The sequence below is a fragment of the Bufo bufo genome, chromosome 6, assembly GCF_905171765.1.
Source record: "Bufo bufo chromosome 6, aBufBuf1.1, whole genome shotgun sequence".
Lineage (NCBI taxonomy): Eukaryota > Metazoa > Chordata > Amphibia > Anura > Bufonidae > Bufo > Bufo bufo.
The window spans coordinates 306,006,897-306,025,386 of record NC_053394.1 but is presented as its reverse complement, the minus strand read 5'-3'; the positions used below and the strand labels follow the sequence as shown (position 1 = coordinate 306,025,386).

The following is an 18,490-nucleotide window of genomic DNA, read 5'->3' as shown; positions in this document are numbered from 1 at the left end:
AACAGAACAACGCAAGTGTGAAAGAGCCCTTAGCCATTTTACAGATTTTTGGAAGAACCAGTTTATAAAAAAGGAGGCCACAAGGGATTTTAATTATGCATTTATTCAGAAATTTGTATTGTGAACTAGAGTGTCACTTAAAAAATCAAAGTCCTTCAGAAAGTCATAATCAACACAGCAAATTCAGTGTGGTGCATGAACTTGTCATCCTCAGACATATGAGACCGCTCACAAAAGACTACCCCCTTATGCAGACCAGATTTGAAAAGACCACTTTTCAATGCAATTATGGTTGTCTCTGGTACAGGGCTCACTGGAGTTATATGAATTACCCCCATGAGCACACAAAACTTTAGTCTCATCGGCCACTTACCTTCAACTAAAGTGCTCACAGCCATAAGGGCATCTTCCTGTACACCCCCTGAACCTGCCGTGCTCTGGAACATGCGCAGCAGTGAGGCCATTACGACATCAGATATCTGTAGGGCATCCTGGGGCTGCACTTTGCGGAGTACGTTCTGGAAAGGAAAAAAATAAAATATATTTATTTTGAAGTCTACTGAAAGCCTAGTAGAAACTTCCATTTTTTTTATTTATTATTTTTTAACATTTTCAAAAAAAGTTGATATATTATAAGGTTAGATGTCATATGTTTGTATAATATTTGATAAACAGAACAATTATTAGTTTCTTCGTATTGTTTTCATTCGTTAAATAGAGCGATTGAATTATACAATGTTAGTAAGTGTAAAATAGTTAATCGTTGTGATATATAGATTAACAACAAAAAACTATATCTAATGTGTGGATGCCTGTGTGTACAATTGTAAACTTGTTTCTACACAAAACGCACATATTCAAAATGTTTATTTTTTATTGTTTAGCTACATTTAATGCCTGTGCAGATGTTTATTTCTATATTTAAAAGTCTAATATTAAAGGGTTTCTACCACTTCGTTTCACATAATTAGCTCTCAGACACTAGCGATCCGCTAGTGTCTGCTCTAACAAACCATCTTAATATAATAGGTTTTGGGGCAGCCGTTTCGCTAAAAAAAGAACTTATATAGATATGCTAATGAGCCTCTAGGTGCTATGGGGGCGTCATTAGCACCTAGAGGCTCCGTCTACCTTCACAAACTGCCGCCGCCCAGCGCGTCCCTCCAGCCCGCCCATCTCCTCCGGAATGCGATCCTCCCTTAGGATGGTTTGTTAGAGCAGACACTAGCGGATCGCTAGTGTCTGACAGCTAAATATGTGAAACGAAGTGGTAGAAACCCTTTAACTGCTAATTAACTCATATCGACATGTCCAACCTACCCCTATTTCTTTTATTAACTTTAATATCACGTTAATGATAATTTGCAGTTGTTGATATATGGATGAGACATTCAGATATGTGTGAAATATATATTATATATATATATATATATACACACACACACACCCATCTTGGACTATCTAGTATGTACCTATGTTACAAGCACACAATTTGTCATCATATTTATGCAGATATTATACGCATAATATATTTGTAGGAACAGTAGTGTACATTTACACACACATGCATTTATCCCAAGTATTAATGAATTGGTTATATATTTTTAGAAAATAAATATATGACAGGTAAATAATATCAACGTCAGTCTAGAAAATCATCTATAGTTAAGGGAAAATCAGTTTGGTATGGTGTTTAGGTAGTTAGGGTCCCATAGAGACCAATTTTGTTTTTCCTAAAGATAGTGAATACGATGCATATTCAATTTCCATACTGTGTGCTTATGAGACCGATGTCCATACTTCTGAGATGGTGGGGATTTCTCAGCTTTTCCATTTTTGTACTATGAGGCTTCTTGCAGCTAGTATTATATGGGATCCCACTGTTTTGGTATGTTGTGGAATAGGTTGATTTTGCAAGAAACAAAGCAAAGTCTGCAGATCAGTGCTCCAGACAAAAAAAAAAAAAATAAATGACCAGGAGCCAAATTCAATTTTTTAGTCGCCAAATTTAAAATGCATATAAATTTTAAAAAAGGACTTTGAGAAGATGAGACGCAGGTGCACTACATATAGGAGAAAACAGCACCACATGCCTCTCACATCCAGGGACATTTTCTGGGGGACAAGGTGACTAAAAATGGCGAATTGCGTGGTTTAGAGGTTTTTTTCCTGTTACGGCCTTCACCGAGCGGAAATATTTTTTTATATTTTAATAGCTCACACTTTTTGGGACGTGGCGATATGTAATATGTTTATTCTTTATTGTTTGTAAATTTTATATGTAAAACTGGGAAGAGGGCCATTTAAACTTTTAGTATTTTGGTGTTTCTTTTTTTTTTTTACTTTTTATTTAATAACCATTTCTTCCCTTAGGGACTAGAACCTGGATCTTTTCATCCCTTGTGCTATTCACCCTGATAGAGCTCTATCAGGGTGAATAGGATCTCACACTGTCCCTGCTGCTCTGGGCTCTGTGCACACAGCAGCAGGGAGATGAACATGGCAGCCAGGGCTTTAATAGTGTCCTGGCTGCCATGGTAACAATCGGAGCCCCAGCAGTGTAATCTGCCACTGCCACCAATGAAGGGGATGGGACCCTGTGGCCACCATATAACAATGGGGGACGACTTGTGGCAAGTGATAATGGGAAGGGGGGGGGGAGAGAAGAGGCTTTGGGAGAGCGCACTGCACCACCAATGAATGTTTAAAGAGGACCTTTCATGGGTCCAAAGAATATGTACTTAGTAGCAGGCTGCATAGAGCGGCGCCCAGGGATCCAAGTGCACTTACTATTATTCCTGGGCGCCGCTCCGTTCGTCCACTGTGGCCCCCGGTATTTTCAGCAGAGGAAGGAGGAGGAGGAGGAGACGCCGCCAGTGTCTCTCCTTCTCCCTGACAGCAGCGCTGTCCAATCAGAGCGCAGAGCTCAGAGCCAGGGAGGTTTTTTTCTCCCTGGCTCTGCGCTCTGATTGGACAGCGCTGCTGTCAGGGAGAAGGAGAGACACTGGCATCTCCTCCTCCTTCCTCTGAATGCAAAATACCGGGGGCCACAGCAGACGAACGGAGCGGCGCCCAGGAATAATAGTAAGTGCACTTAGTTCCCTGGGCGCCGCTCTATGTAGCCTGCTGATAAGTTCATATTCTTTGGACCCACGAAAGGTCCTCTAACTCCTTTATACAAGTGTCTGCAGCGGTATCACAGACCCGGCCTCAATAACAGGGCATGCGATCTGGGGCACCTGAGGGGTTAATGGCAGCGGATCGCCTGCCCTGTTATTGAGGCCGGGTCTGTGATACCGCTGCCGACACTGTGCTACTGTAGGGAACTTAAGCTGCGCGGGATCGCGGCGGTACAGTCGCAAATGGCGACAAGACTAAAAAGTCTTGTCGCCATCTGCAAATTTTAAGGCGCATTGGCGACCGTTTTGGTAGCCATCTGGAGCCCTGCAGATGGTTGAAAAACTAAACAAGATGCTCCATATAAATATCCAAATACAGTTTTCCAAAAAGTTAGAATTTTTGGACATGTCCACCATAGATGTAGATCGGTTTCTTGGGCTCCACAATTTTTCCAGCATCGATCAGAGTAGTTGGGATCCATATGGTTTATTTTTACCGGTGTTAGGTGCCATCTCAGAAGTATTATTTGAGAGAGTTCGCAGTGGTGCATTCCTTTTGATATTTCATTAGTCCAGTTGAATGCAGATCTCCAATTTTCAGGAGAATAGATTGTTCCTAGGTTTCTTTCCCATTGTAGTATATATTTATTTTTTAACTTCTCTTCACTATTGTTAATATCAACAAAAAAGTTAGAAATACCTTACGTTATAAGATTTTGAATAGAAAAAAAAAAAATGTAAATGCAGATTTAGGAAAAATTGGGTCGTTGATCTCGATTTGTGAAAAGGAGTGTCTGATTCTTAAATATTTGTAGAAGTCTGTTTTAGGTAACTGATATTGGGAAGCTAAATGGGTGAGTGTAACTTGTGTTGGTTATTTGGGTCGGTTAAGTCTTTAATTTTTATTACTTTTTTTGCCAGTAAGGGCTCTTTCACACCTGCGTTCTTTTCTTCCGGCATAGAGTTCCGTCGTCGGGGCTCTATGCCGGAAGAATCCTGATCAGGATTATCCTAATGCATTCTGAATGGAGAGTAATCCGTTCAGGATGCATCAGGATGTCTTCAGTTCCGGTACGGAACGTTTGTTGGCCGGAGAAAATACCGCAGCATGCTGCGCTTTTTGCTCCGGCCAAAAATCCGGAACACTTGCCGCAAGGCCGGATCCGGAATTAATGCCCATTGGAAGGCATTGATCCGGATCCGGCCTTAAGCTAAACGTCGTTTCGGCGCATTGCCGGAGCCGACATTTAGCTTTTTCAGAGTGGTTACCATGGCTGCCGGGACGCTAAAGTCCTGACAGCCATGGTAAGTGTAGTGGGGAGCGGGGGAGCAGTGTACTTACCGTCCGTGCGGCTCCCCGGGCGCTCCAGAGTGACGTCAGGGCGCCCCAAGCGCATGGATCACGTGATCCATGTGATCACGTCATCCATGCGCATGGGGCGCTCTGACGTCATTCTGGAGCGCCCCGGGAGCCGCACGGACTGTAAGTATACTGTTCCCCCGCTCCCCACTACTACTATGGCAACCAGGACCTTAATAGCGTCCTGGGTGCCATAGTAACACTGAAAGCATTTGGAAGACGGTTCCGTCTTCAAATGCTTTCAGTACACTTGCGTTTTTCCGGATCCGGCAGGCACCTCCGGCAACGGAAGTGCATGCCGGATCCCAACAACGCAAGTGTGAAAGAGGCCTTAGAAAGGTTGATATCTGGACAAATTGTTTTGATATATTTAAATTGGTAATTGTTGTATGTTAATTTTATTAGACATGGGGTATTTTTTTTTTTTATATATATAAAATTTTCCCCAAGTAGTTTGAGTAGCTTTAATACTTAGATTTGTTTTTTTTGTGGTATAATTGTATTGAGTATAATAGGGTGTGCTTTTAAATAGGGGTGCACCGAAATTCCGGCAGCCGAAAATATCGGCCGAAAATGTACCTAATCCATTTCGGCCGATATTGTTACATATCGGCCGAAAATATGGGGTGTAGGATTTGTCACCCACCAAGTAGCTCACCATCTGCGGGCGGGCGCCGGGCGGTTTACTTTAAGTCACTGCATCTTTATTTTACCTTACAATCGTGACGCTCCAGTAACAACTCTGCAGGCAGAGCGGCGTAACGTCACTTACTCACGTGACGCGCCTGCTCCGCCTCCTTCATTCATAAAGTGGGCGGAGCAGTTGCGTCACGTGAGTAAGTGACGTTACGCCGCCCTCCGCTCTGCCTGCAGAGTTGTACTGGAGCGTCACGATTGTAAGGTAAAATAAAGATGCAGTGAGTGATTAGTCTGCTGTGAGCAGCAGGGCCGCGGCTGTTATGGGTAGGGGGATCAGTCTATGGCACTGCTATGGGGAGGGGGGGATCTGTGCACTGTTATGCCCATAACAGCGCCACCCACAGATCCCTCTCCATAACAGCGCCACCCACAGATCCCCCTCTCCATAACAGCGCCACCCACAGATCCCCCTCTCCATAACAGTGCCACCCACAGATCCCCCTCTCCATAACAGAGCCACCCACAGATCCCCCTCTCCATAACAGAGCCACCCACAGATCCCCCTCTCCATAACAGAGCCACCCACAGATCCCCCTCTCCATAACAGTGCCACCCACAGATCCCCCTCTCCATAACAGAGCCACCCACAGATCCCCCTCTCCATAACAGAGCCACCCACAGATCCCCCTCTCCATAACAGAGCCACCCACAGATCCCCCTCTCCATATATAATATGATTTATTAAATTCATGAAAAAGATTAATAAAATCATTTTAAAAAAAAGTATTTTAAAAGTATTTGGGCAAAAAGGCAGTTTCGGTTTTCGGTCAAGGGCATCCTGAATTTTCGGTTTCGGACCAGAATTTTCATTTCGGTGCACCCCTACTTTTAAACAATTTTCTTCTATTTGAACCCAATGTCTTTTCAGTTTCAGTATTTGTCCACCAGTGTTTTGTTTGATCTAGTAGCGTTGCTTTATCCTCTGTAGTCTCATGCCTCCCATTTTCCAATGTTGTGTCATAGTTTCTAAGTTAATTCTGTTTTTTTTGTCCATATAAATTTGGAAATTTGATTTTGTAGTTTAATAAAAATGAATTTTTGATTGGAATGGCAATTGTGCGGAATGTATATAAAATTGAAGGAAGGATGAACATTTTGACTAAGGCTATTCTGCCAGCCCAAGATGGTTGTATTTTTGAGGTATAGATGGTAGTAAGGGTTTATATTTTCTTTATATAGATTTTGACTGGTGGCTGTGATATATATTCTTAGATATTTAAAATTTGTTGTTGTTCCATTGATATGGGAATGATGTGGTTAATTGTATTTTATGAGGAATGTTTATGTTCAAAATTTGGGATTTATTTTCATTTATTTTGTAGTACGAAATCTTCTTAAAATTGGATAAAGTAGTTTTTAGTGTATTTAGTGAAATATTAGCATTTGTGTTATTATATCGTCAGCGTAAAATGTAATTTTATGTTCTGTTGTGCCCATTTTAATACCTATTTGGGAGTTTATGAATTGTTTCTGCTAGGGGTTCAATTAGTAATGCAAAAATTAAAGGAGAGAGAGAGGGCATCCTTGTATTCTACCATTCCTAATAGTAAAAGGGTTCTGAAAGGTAGCCAGAGGAATAGACTCTTCCTGAAGGATTGAAATCTAATGCCATAATGCCGGAATTTATATGGTCCGTTAATCCAAATTTGTGTAGTACAGACTCTAGATATCCCCAGTGTATCCTGTCAAATGCTTTTTAGGAAGAAAGGAGGGATATTTAGTGATTTACAATGTTGTATGAGATTAATTATTCTGCGTGTAGCGTCAAAAGTTTGTGTTCCTTTAATAAAGCCTACTTGGTCTTGGTTGATTATCAAGGAAAGATTATTAATCTATTTGGTATAATTTTTGCATATATTTTGACGTCCGTGTTCAGTAGAGAAATTGGGCAAAAATTAGGTGGTGTAGTAGGTTGTTTTCCTGTTTTGGGTAAGGTTATGATTGTGGCTGTTAAACATTTATTTTGGGAAGGATTGCGTTTTAGCGGCTAGATTGAATATGGTTTCTAAATTGGGTGTTAGTTCTTCCCTTGATTTGCCTAGTTTTAGGGCTCTTTCACACTTGCGTTTTTGTCTTCCGGCATAGAGTTCCGTCGTCGGGGCTCTATGCCGGAAGAATCCTGATCAGGATTATCCTAATGCATTCTGAATGGAGAGAAATCCGTTCAGGATGCATCAGGATGTCTTCAGTTCCGGAACGGAACGTTTTTTGGCCGGAGAAAATACCGCAGCATGCTGCGCTTTTTGCTCCGGCCAAAAATCCGGAACACTTGCCGCAAGGCCGGATCCGGAATTAATGCCCATTGAAAGGCATTGATCCGGATCCGGCCTTAAGCTAAACGTCGTTTCGGCGCATTGCCGGAGCCGACATTTAGCTTTTTCAGAGTGGTTACCATGGCTGCCGGGACGCTAAAGTCCTGGCAGCCATGGTAAAGTGTAGCGGGGAGCGGGGGAGCAGTATACTTACCGTCCGTGCGGCTCCCCGGGCGCTCCAGAGTGACGTCAGGGCGCCCCAAGCGCATGGATCATGTGATCACATGGATCACGTCATCCATGCGCATGGGGCGCTCTGACGTCATTCTGGAGCGCCCCGGGAGCCGCACGGACTGTAAGTATACCGCTCCCCGCTCCTACTATGGCAACCAGGACTTTAATAGCGTCCTGGGTGCCATAGTAACACTGAACGCATTTGGAAGACGGTTCCGTCTTCAAATGCTTTCAGTACACTTGCGTTTTTCCGGATCCGGCGTGTAATTCCGGCAAGTGGAGTACACGCCGGATCCGGACAACGCAAGTGTGAAAGAGGCCTTAATTGTTTAACAACATTTAGGATTTCTGTTTTATTGTATGGCGTATTAATATAGAGTGGTTATTCATCATTTATTTTTGATAGATTTCATAAAGTTTGTAATATCAGTGATAGTTGGTTAAATGATATTTGAGTAATTTTTAAGGTTGTATAATGAGGAATAATATTCTTTGAATTTTTCAACTATTTGTTGTGGATTTTTTACTTTGATTGTTTTCTGTCAGTAGATAGGCTATCCTTTGTTTTGCTTCTTTAGGTTTTAGCTTGTCTTGCAAGGAATTTTCAGGTTTATTATTAGCATAGAAGTTTATTTTGTATTTTAGTAATATTTTTTCCATATTAAATTGGCTAGTTTGTTGCAGTTCTAGTCTGAGTTTTTTTTTATATTTTCTGAATCAATTTGGTTTGTTTTTTATTTATTTTTATTTTGCACATTTGTTAATTCTTGGGTAATGTGTAATTTCTTGTTTAAGTTTATTTATGTGTGCTGCTTGAATGAATAATCCACGCATTACTGCTTTATGTGCGTTCCATATTGAAAAGGGCTTGCAATTAGATTTGTTGTAAATGGTGAAATATTCTTTTAGGGAGGATTTATGTCTATCTATATATTCTGGGTGATTTATAGTGTAGTCTTGTAGACACCAGAGAGGTGTAGATGGGCCTATAAATTGTTCTTTAATTTCTATTGATGTTGGTGCATGGTCCGACCATGAGATTCCCAGTTGATGGGTTTTGGGTAGGTCTGGTCTACTTATAAGGAACATATCTATTCTGGGAGTAGGAGTTGTTCGGTATAGAGTAGAAGGTGTAGTCTTTCTTTTTCCATTCTTGAGTGATTCTTTTCTGAGTAATGTTTTGGGCTGGTGTTTGTCTGGATGCTTGCATTAGGTTCCATTGTTGTAGTAGTTTTTCCCCCTCTTCTTGATTCCGTATTATATATGTGGTATCTTCTTTTTTGATGATTATTTTCGTAGGGAAGCCCCAGTTGTATCCGATTTAGTTTTCCCGGAAAGCGCTGGTGATGTTAGATAGATCTTTTCTTGCCTGTAGTCGTTGCTGAAAGATCTGGGAAAATGTGGATATTTTGATAGGGCTCAGGTAGGGTTTTTCCTTCTTCAGTTTTGTAGAAGTTGATCTTTTATGTGGTAAAAATGTATTCTGGTTAGTGGAGTGTTTGGAGGCGCAGATTTGGATTTTGGTATCCGATGTGCTTGGTATATTATGAGCAGCATATTGTCACGTGTTGTAGGATTGATTTGATAAGTTGTTGTATGTAATTTTCTAAATTGGGGGGGTTCAAACTTCTTCAGGTATTCCTCTTATTTGTATGTTATTTCTGCGCGATCTGTCTTCCAGATCCGTAATTTTTTCTTTCAACCCTTTTATCTCAGAGTTAGCATTTTCGTATGCGTCTGTTGGGTCGTTATGTGCTGTAATAATTTCCTCAATTTTGTTTTCTGAGAGGTACATGAGCATAGATTTTCTATGTCTGTATGGATATTTTGCATTATCGGACCAATGTCGTCGCATATATTGGTTTGTAGTGATGTTAGCATTTCTTTCAGTATATTTTCTGTAATAGGTTGTTCTTCTGGCGACATTTCTTGTAGATTGTTTTGAGGAATTTTGGGAAGGAATATTGCTTTTTTTGCAGGTTCAGTAGAATTTGTGGGATTTTGTGGAGAAAAGGTGAGCATCCTTTTTTTTTTCTTGTTTGTTATTTGGGGTAGTAGGATAGTTTTTAGTATTAATAGCCGGCTTGTTAGGGGTTAATGTCAGCATTTTACTATTATTGCTTCCCCCTTTGGTTTCTTCAGCAGTGACAGCCGTTGTTAGGCTGTTTTGTGAGGGACCGGCGCCATCTTGTGGAGCTTTCGTCGCTGTGACGAACTCAGTAATATGACGCGGTGCCCGCTCGTTCCTCTTCCCTTAGACATCGCGGGAGACCGGGAGTCAGTAAGTATAATATACTTGTTTTATGTCCTTCTCAGTATTTTTCTGTTTTGTACCGCTGTAGCGGCGCTGATCCACGGTGCTGACTGGTCAAGCGGCCATACCAGCGCACGGCCAAGCTCCGCCCGCTCAGCCCCTGGGCTGCGAGCTGCTCTTATACAGAACTAGAAGAACTGCAGCTTAGTGCATCATGTATAGGTCATTTGTACAGCAGTCCATTGATATATATTAATTAGGGACAGAGTTGCGTATTACCTCGTGACCATACCTATGTGTTAGCAGTCTGCCAAACTCCCTTTAATGCTAGGCAAGACAGAAAGCACTCTTCAGAAAGATCTACTCAATTTACAAGTAAATTAACACTTTAATTTACTAATTTGCCAGGAATTTTATTTTTATTTTTTAATTATAAATAAATATATAAATTAGTCTTCAGAATGTCATAATCAACACAGCAAGATCTGTGTGGTGCATGAACTGGTCATCCTCAGACTGCGGTTTGCCTTGGAGCTGAAGTGACTACAAGTGTAATCAAGGACACTTACCTGGAGTGTAGCACAGAGAAGGGACTGCAGATCATTAAACTGTATCCTATCTGATGTGCTCTGTATGTGGGACTGTGAAGAGAAATGAGAGGTGGAATGCATAAGAACACAATGTTGGCTGCATATAGTCACATCTTACGCAGCAGATGCTCCCACTCCTACCTCCATCTGAAGCACTTGCTGCAGCCGCTCCATTATCACTAAAGTAGTTTTCTGCACAGCAGGGTAGCAGTCCTTGGCACTGTTCTTTACTATCTCCATTAGGGCTTCGTAGGCAGAGCTCCGTAGGTTGTTCTGGTGTCCATCAGGTCTGATTAAAGGAGGGTAACAAGTCTACTAAATTGACAGTTCCAATATCAAACATCTACCCACAAAAGTGCTGCTGACTTAGTTTGTCAAGAATTCTGATTGCCTATTCTCAGTATAAGCCTTCAAATATGAGACTGGCAGAGGTCTGACACTCCACACCCCTGCTAATCAGCTGTCTAGCTGCAGCTAGGGTGCTTGAAATTACACAGCGATGTCCGTTGTGTAGTTGGAGGACTGCAGCACTGAACATGAGCATGACTGCAATACCTGACCGACAGGGAGGAGACACCAGGGTTACTCCTCCTCCCTGGATGTGTCGCGGTCCAATCACAGCCAGGGACTGCTGTTACCTCTATATACCACCTGTCGTAATATTATACCCACAGACTGGTTCCTGTCTGAACTGAGTTCTCTTCAGTTTTGCAGCAAGCCAACATTTCCATCTGCATGTTATTTTTTTGTCAGTGTAATTGGATATTACTAGTTCTCTTGTTAAGGGTGCCTGCACACATCGCGAATGAGCTGCATATTACCACTATACTGGAAACAAAGTAGTTTGTGTGTTCACATGTCTCAGCCATGTGTACAGGCACCCTTGTAAAGAAGGTGGTACAGTTATCCTCGATTTATTGCAGCTCTGTTGAATGGCAATTGATTAAAGCGATGCTTACCTGTCAGTCGTCTCAAGCAGCTTTTGTACAATCACTTCAAATGAGCTAGACAAGCAGTAGGAAGCTGGCTCCTCTTGGTCGTCCGTTACATCAGCGGCTTCATACGCAGCCTCAGCCAAGCTAGAGAAAGCCTAAAAGCACGCAAACCATTAAAAGGGGTTGTCCGGGATTTTTTTTTTTTTTTAAAGTGTGCTCCCCATTAACAGCTGAATCAAGGTCCCCCCATATGTTTTTTTTTTTTTTTTTTTTTGGTATTTTCACCATTTCTACATGGCTCCGACAGTCCCCCACGCATTGTTTACACTGTGGTTCCCAGCGCAGCATCACGTGGTTTCAAATGACTCATCTTGCGTGACTCCGCCCCCTCATTAATATTCCATGCTCTGCCTCCTCCATTAATAAAGCACCCTGCCCGGTGTAGTCACCGGACAAGAGGGGGGCGTGGCGGTTGGTTGCTACCTTTTTACCGCCCATCCAGGCACTTTGAATAATTCACGTGGCTGAGGGTGACGTCACCGGGCTCCCTGCGAAGCGGAAGAGGCTTCGCTCGGCAGAAAGGGACCCGGTACGTCACCGAGTCTTGGAAACACAGCACTTCCAGCTGAGAGTTGGAGATTTGAAAACTGGGTATTAGAAATGTCAGGTAAAGGTAGGACAGGTGCGATTGTAACATTTAGGGCATTGTTGTACGCATACTCCAGTCCTCCCAATCACTGACAACCCCCTGTAACTGTACTGTAAACCAGTAACCATAACTAACTAATATACATAACTGGATTTCTCATATAGGACAAATTACTTACCCAGCAGACATTTGTAGCCACTCTTGGTTCAGCCCCTAGGCCCTCTATGAGGCACTGCAGCAGTGGAACGAGGTAGACATCATTGATGGCTGCCTCTGGCAGAAGCTCACATATCCTTCCTACAGTCCAAGCAGTAGTGTCCCTGACAACCACACTGGGATCCTTCATCAGCTCAATGAGTGTGGGCATTGCCTGGTGTAAAGCAGATAGAATGAGGAATACAGAAAAACAAACTAGTTCTGCGCACAGCAAAAGGCCACCTTTGTAAGGTAAAAAACACACTGGAAGTAATTGCCCAATTTACATATAAACCAATGGAAATCACTTCCCTAATGCATGTATTAAGACGTTTGTACACTCCAACCTGGCTGTGAAATCAGCAGGCAGATTACCATAGCCAGGCTCCACCGAGCACCCTTATTAAACCTTAGGGTACCAAAGGTTTATTCGTTTTCATTTTTCTTCCCTATCTTCCTTGAGCCATGTGTGTGTGTGTGTGTGTGAATATATAAATTCAAAATCTCCTCAAAACCTGTAAATGTATAGTTTTTTTTAATGTCTAAAATAGTGTAAAACTAAATTCAAACTATAGAGAAAGGTGTTTTTTTTTTTTACATCACCATATTCTGACCCCCATAACTTTCTTATAGTTCTATCTACTGAGCTGTTTGCGGGACGATCTGCAGTTTTTATCAACAACATTTTGGAGCCTGTGTGACTGTTGGATCACATTTTTTTGGGGTGAGAAGCAACGGGAAAAAAATGGCAAATTGGCCATTTTGATCCTTTTGCCATTATGCCATTCGCGTCTTGGAAAAATTTTATACAGGCGTTTACGGTCATGTGATACCCAAGATGTTTATATTTTTGTTATTTTTTATTCTACGGAAAGGGGATGATTAAAACTTATATTTTTTTATTTCATATATTTAGCAATTTATTTATTTTTTAAACTTTAAAATTATTTTGAAGCTCGTATTCTGAACAATCACGGATTTTTTTACACCCATTAACTGTTCTGAATTGCTAATTTCTCATGTTGGCCTACCACCTGCTGGCCAAAATAAGAGTTGCAGCTTCAATACCCTTGGTCTCTTCAGTAAGACCTAGGGTATTGAATTAAATTACCGGCATTACTCATTGGCTGCAGAGGATGCCGGTAAGAAGCCCAGATGAAAAGTAAACTCTACAAAAACAGAAAATCTCCAAAAAAATGGCAAGTCCTCCTTTGCAAAATTAAGTTTAATTGGAACATGTTAAAGAGCTGTTGTAAGCAGCACACTTTTTTCCCCTACAGTATAGGAAAGGGCAGAACACTGCTTTTTCTTAGTGGTCCACCGCAAAAGCAGTGTTGCACTAATACTTTCCTCCACAATTTGAGTCAATGGGCGATGTATGCCACCATATGGTTATCCTGCAGCAAACGTTTTAACAGTCAGAAGTATGCATCAGGAAACCTTCCCGAGATACCTCTGATCAAAGGCTTGAATACCATGTGCACACCGCCTATAACCACCTCCGGACCGCCTAACGCAGATTCGCGTTCCGGAGGTGGCAGCGCTGCGCACAGTCACGCATATACGCGTCATCTCGCGAGACGCGAGATTTCCTGTTAACGCGCGCACGCTCACAGGATCGGAAGGTAAGCGAGTGGATCTCCAGCCTGCCAGCGGCGATCGTTCGGTGGCAGGCTGGAGATGTGATTTTTTTTAACCCCTAACAGGTATATTAGACGCTGTTTTGATAACAGTGTCTAATATACCTGCTACCTGGTCCTCTGGTGGTCCCCTTTGTTTGGATCGACCACCAGGTGACACAGGTAGCTAAGTAAGATGTTGCACCAAGCACCACTACACCCCCCCCCCTGTCACTTATTAACCCCTTATTCACCATTGATTACCCCCCTGTCATTGATTACCCCCCTGTAAAGCTCTATTCAGACGTCCGCATGATTTTTACGGATCCACTGATAGATGGATCGGATCCGCAAAACGCATACGGACGTCTGAATGGAGCCTTACAGGGGCGTGATCAATGACTGTGGTGATCACCCCATATAGACTCCCTGATCACCCCCCTGTCATTGATCACCCCCCTGTAAAGCTCCATTCAGACGTCCGCATGATCTTTACGGATCCACAAAACACATACAGGCGTCTCCCTGGAGCCTTCCAGGGGGGGTGATCACCCCATATAGACTCATTGATCACCCCCCTGTCATTGATCACCCCCCTGTCATGCTCCATTCAGACATTTTTTTGGCCCAAGTTAGCGGAAATTATTTTTTTTTTTCTTACAAAGTCTCATATTCCACTAACTTGTGTCAAAAAATAAAATCTCACATGAACTCACCATACCCCTCACGGAATCCAAATGCGTAAGTTTTTTTTAGAGATTTATATTCCAGACTTCTCACGCTTTAGGGCCCCTAGAATGCCAGGGCAGTATAAATACCCCACATGTGACCCCATTTCGGAAAGAAGACACCCCAAGGTATTCCGTGAGGGGCATATTGAGTCCATGAAATATTGAAATTTTTGTCCCAAGTTAGCGGAAAGGGAGACTTTGTGAGAAAAAAATAAAAATAAAATCAATTTCCGCTAACTTGTGCCAAAAAAAAAAAAAAAAAAAAAAATTTCTATGAACTCGCCATGCCCCTCATTGAATACCTTCGGGTGTCTTCTTTCCAAAATGGGGTCACATGTGGGGTATTTATACTGCCCTGGCATTCTAGGGGCCCTAAAGCGTGAGAAGAAGTCTGGGATCCAAATGTCTAAAAATGCCCTCCTAAAAGGAATGTGGGCCCCTTTGCGCATCTAGGCTGCAAAAAAGTGTCACACATCTGGTATCGCCGTACTCAGGAGAAGTTGGGCAATGTGTTTTGGGGTGTCATTTTACATATACCCATGCTGGGCGAGATAAATATCTTGGTCAAATGCCAACTTTGCATAAAAAAAAAAAATGGGAAAAGTTGTCTTTTGCCGAGATATTTCTCTCACCCAGCATGAGTATATGTAAAAAGACACCCCAAAACACATTGCCCAACTTCTCCTGAATACGGCGATACCACATGTGTGACACTTTTTTGCAGCCTAGGTGGGCAAAGGGGCCCACATTCCAAAGAGCACCTTTCGGATTTCACAGGTCATTTTTTACAGAATTTGATTTCAAACTCCTTAACACACATTTGGGCCCCTAGAATGCCAGGGCAGTATAACTACCCCACAAGTGACCCCATTTTGGAAAGAAGACACCCCAAGGTATTCGCTGATGGGCATAGTGAGTTTATGGAAGTTTTTATTTTTTGTCACAAGTTAGTGGAATGAGACTTTGTAAGAAAAAAATAAAATAAAAAAAATCATTTTCCGCTAACTTGTGACAAAAAATAAAAAGTTCTATGAACTCACTATGCCCATCAGCGAATACCTTAGGGTGTCTACTTTCCGAAATGGGGTCATTTGTGGGGTGTTTGTACTGTCTGGCCATTGTAGAACCTCAGGAAACATGACAGGTGCTCAGAAAGTCAGAGCTGCTTCAAAAAGCGGAAATTCACATTTTTGTACCATAGTTTGTAAACGCTATAACTTTTACCCAAACATTTTTTTTTATCAAAGACATGTAGAACAATAAATTTAGAGCAAAATTTATATATGGATCTCGTTTTTTTTACTAAATTTTACAACTGAAAGTGAAAAATGTCATTTTTTTGTGCAAAAAAAATCGTTAAATTTCGATTAATAACAAAAAAAGTAAAAATGTCAGCAGGAATTAAATACCACCAAATGAAAGCTCTATTAGTGAGAAGAAAAGGAGGTAAAATTCATTTGGGTGGTAAGTTGCATGACCGAGCAATAAACGGTGAAAGTAGTGTAGGTCAGAAGTGTAAAAAGTGACCTGGTCTTTCAGGGTGTTTAAGCCATAGGGGCTGAGGTGGATAAACACCATTTCATCAGACCAGCGCATGATGTATAGTTTTCAACTACTGGAGAGGTTCACACCTAGTCATTCGGCTACTAAAATGTCTTCAGAGAGTCATAATCAACACAGTCTGTTCTGTGTGGTGCATGAACTGGTCATCTTTAGACATAGCTCTTCCTTTGGGTTTACTTGCAAATCATTTACTAACCTGGATAACCAACGGCTTCAGTTGGCAGGCTTCTGGACCCTCAAGTATACTGCCAAATGCCATGACTGCTGCATCCCTATAGCGCCAGTCTGGGTTCTTAATGTGTTCTTTGATGAATGGCAGCACATGGGGGACAATGTCATCTTCACAGCAAGTAGCAAGGAGCATGAGGCAAACCCCAGCAGCCTTACAGGGATCCCAGTCATCGTCGTCATCATTCTCATCCTAGATGATCAGGTGGTGGTACGAAAACAAAACATATGCTTCAAGGGTGATGTACAAGTAACCAAAGATTTATTAGGATGCATTAAAATAGGCTCGTCTCCAGACAGGCAATCAATATCAGATAAGTGATGGTTTGACACCAGGCAAAGATGGAATACCCCTTTAACCCAGAGTTTGATAAATACACATGCAAGGCCAAATCAGAACTGCAGCTACTACAGGGTTGTCAGGCTTCTTATAAGCCTTTAGATTCTAACCCTTCTCATCTGAGCTGTGGAGACCTGCATGCTTACTTAGTCCCCACCGCTCAGTTACAGCGCCTTCGGTCCCTGTATGTAAAACTTCCAACAAGGTCAGTGTTCACGTGTGCCACTGCTTATAGAAGGCCGGACATCCCCTTGAAAAATTTGCATTGAGTGACCAATTCTGTCACACTGCCAAATACCTAAACATTTTGGGGGGGAATTTATCACGAGGCGAATATATGAAGTGCATTTCACTCGAGTCTGAGTTGGAGTACTTTATACCACATTTATCAAAATGTCAAATTTATTCTAACTCCTGTCTAGAAAAACTACTCCAGTTTTTCATCGCCACCCTCCAACTGGAGTGAGATTGCAACTGATAAGTCTCTGATAAAGGAGTTTCACTCCAGATTTAACATGGCTAACCACACCCACTTTCCCACCCATATTTTAAAGCTGAAGAGTGGGGTAAAAAAAGTTGTAAAATTTTTGCGTATACAAAAAGTCACAAAAGTCTAATTTTGCAACTTTTTGAAGCCAGAATTCTGGAGTGAAGGCATGATATCTCAGGGCCTTTGTTCTACAAGGGATTTTGCAGAGAGGAAATTTAAAGCTATAATATACATATACCACCACCTTCTTATGGCAATGATAAATATTCACCTGTTTTGTCAGGGTTTGCGTTAGTATAGGAACAAGGTACTGCAGCGCTCCCTTCGCATAGAACTTGCTGGTGTGTTCTGGTGGTCTCCCCTGTTCCGCAGCCTGAAAACAAGGTTTAAACAGTTATGTTAACATTTTGCATTTTATGCCTGCCAGATAGCAACTTTACTCAGCAGACATTAACCTTAAAAAGGTATGCGTTGGCTTAGGCTACGGTCACATCATTAAGGTAATCCGGTAGTCTGTTCCGGAAGAGAAGGATACTACTGGAAGGGTAGTGAAGGGATGCAACACTTTCTGGCATAATTGCCGTCGTTCTGCCTGACAAATACTGCTGCATGCAGTGCTATGTGTCTGGTAAATTCATAGTAAATACCTTTCCATTGACCAACAGGATCTGATGGTGCCTGGCTACGCCAGATATGGTAACTCTGGAGGTCTGTTACCCAGTCAGAACAGACTATTGGATTACTTTAGCGTACATATGATCCTACCCATTGTATTAAAAGGGGTTGTGTCTCATCTCAGACAATGGGGGCATATAGCTAGGATATGCCTGTATTGTCTGATAGGTGAGAACAGAGCCCCGTAAAGTTGTGGAGGGCAGACTACGCATGCGCAGTTACCCTCCAATCAATTCTATGGGGCCAACGAAAATAGCTGAGCACTGGCTTGGCCATATCCGTCAGGCCTACAGAAGTGAATGGGAGTGGTGGCCGGTCATGCACGGTGCGATCCCATTCACTTCTATGGGGAGAGCGTTTAGTGGTGGCCGGACCGCAGTCCTCCAGACACCACTGTGCGGGGCTCCGTTTCAGACATAGCAGTGGGACCCATACCGCTAAGACAATAGGGGCATATCCTTGCGATATGCCCCCATTGTCCGAGATGAGACAACCCCTTTAAGGATAGAGATCCTGTGGGAGCAGTATATTTACACGACTGCATATAAAAGGGTCAA

General features: G+C 42.2%; 1 protein-coding gene across 1 annotated transcript in view; it reads right to left on the bottom strand.

Moving 5' to 3' along the window:
• Nucleotides 1-18,490, bottom strand: part of KPNB1 (karyopherin subunit beta 1) — a 38,255-nt gene that overhangs the window by 8,589 nt on the left and 11,176 nt on the right. Inside the window, exons 9-15 of the mRNA XM_040434825.1 lie at nt 17,530-17,631; nt 16,397-16,621; nt 12,271-12,462; nt 11,468-11,598; nt 10,650-10,797; nt 10,488-10,559; nt 374-518 (exon numbers count right to left, since the gene is read on the bottom strand). Of these exons, the coding sequence (XP_040290759.1) occupies nt 374-518; nt 10,488-10,559; nt 10,650-10,797; nt 11,468-11,598; nt 12,271-12,462; nt 16,397-16,621; nt 17,530-17,631 (1,015 nt within the window). The remainder of the gene's footprint in view (nt 1-373; nt 519-10,487; nt 10,560-10,649; nt 10,798-11,467; nt 11,599-12,270; nt 12,463-16,396; nt 16,622-17,529; nt 17,632-18,490) is intronic.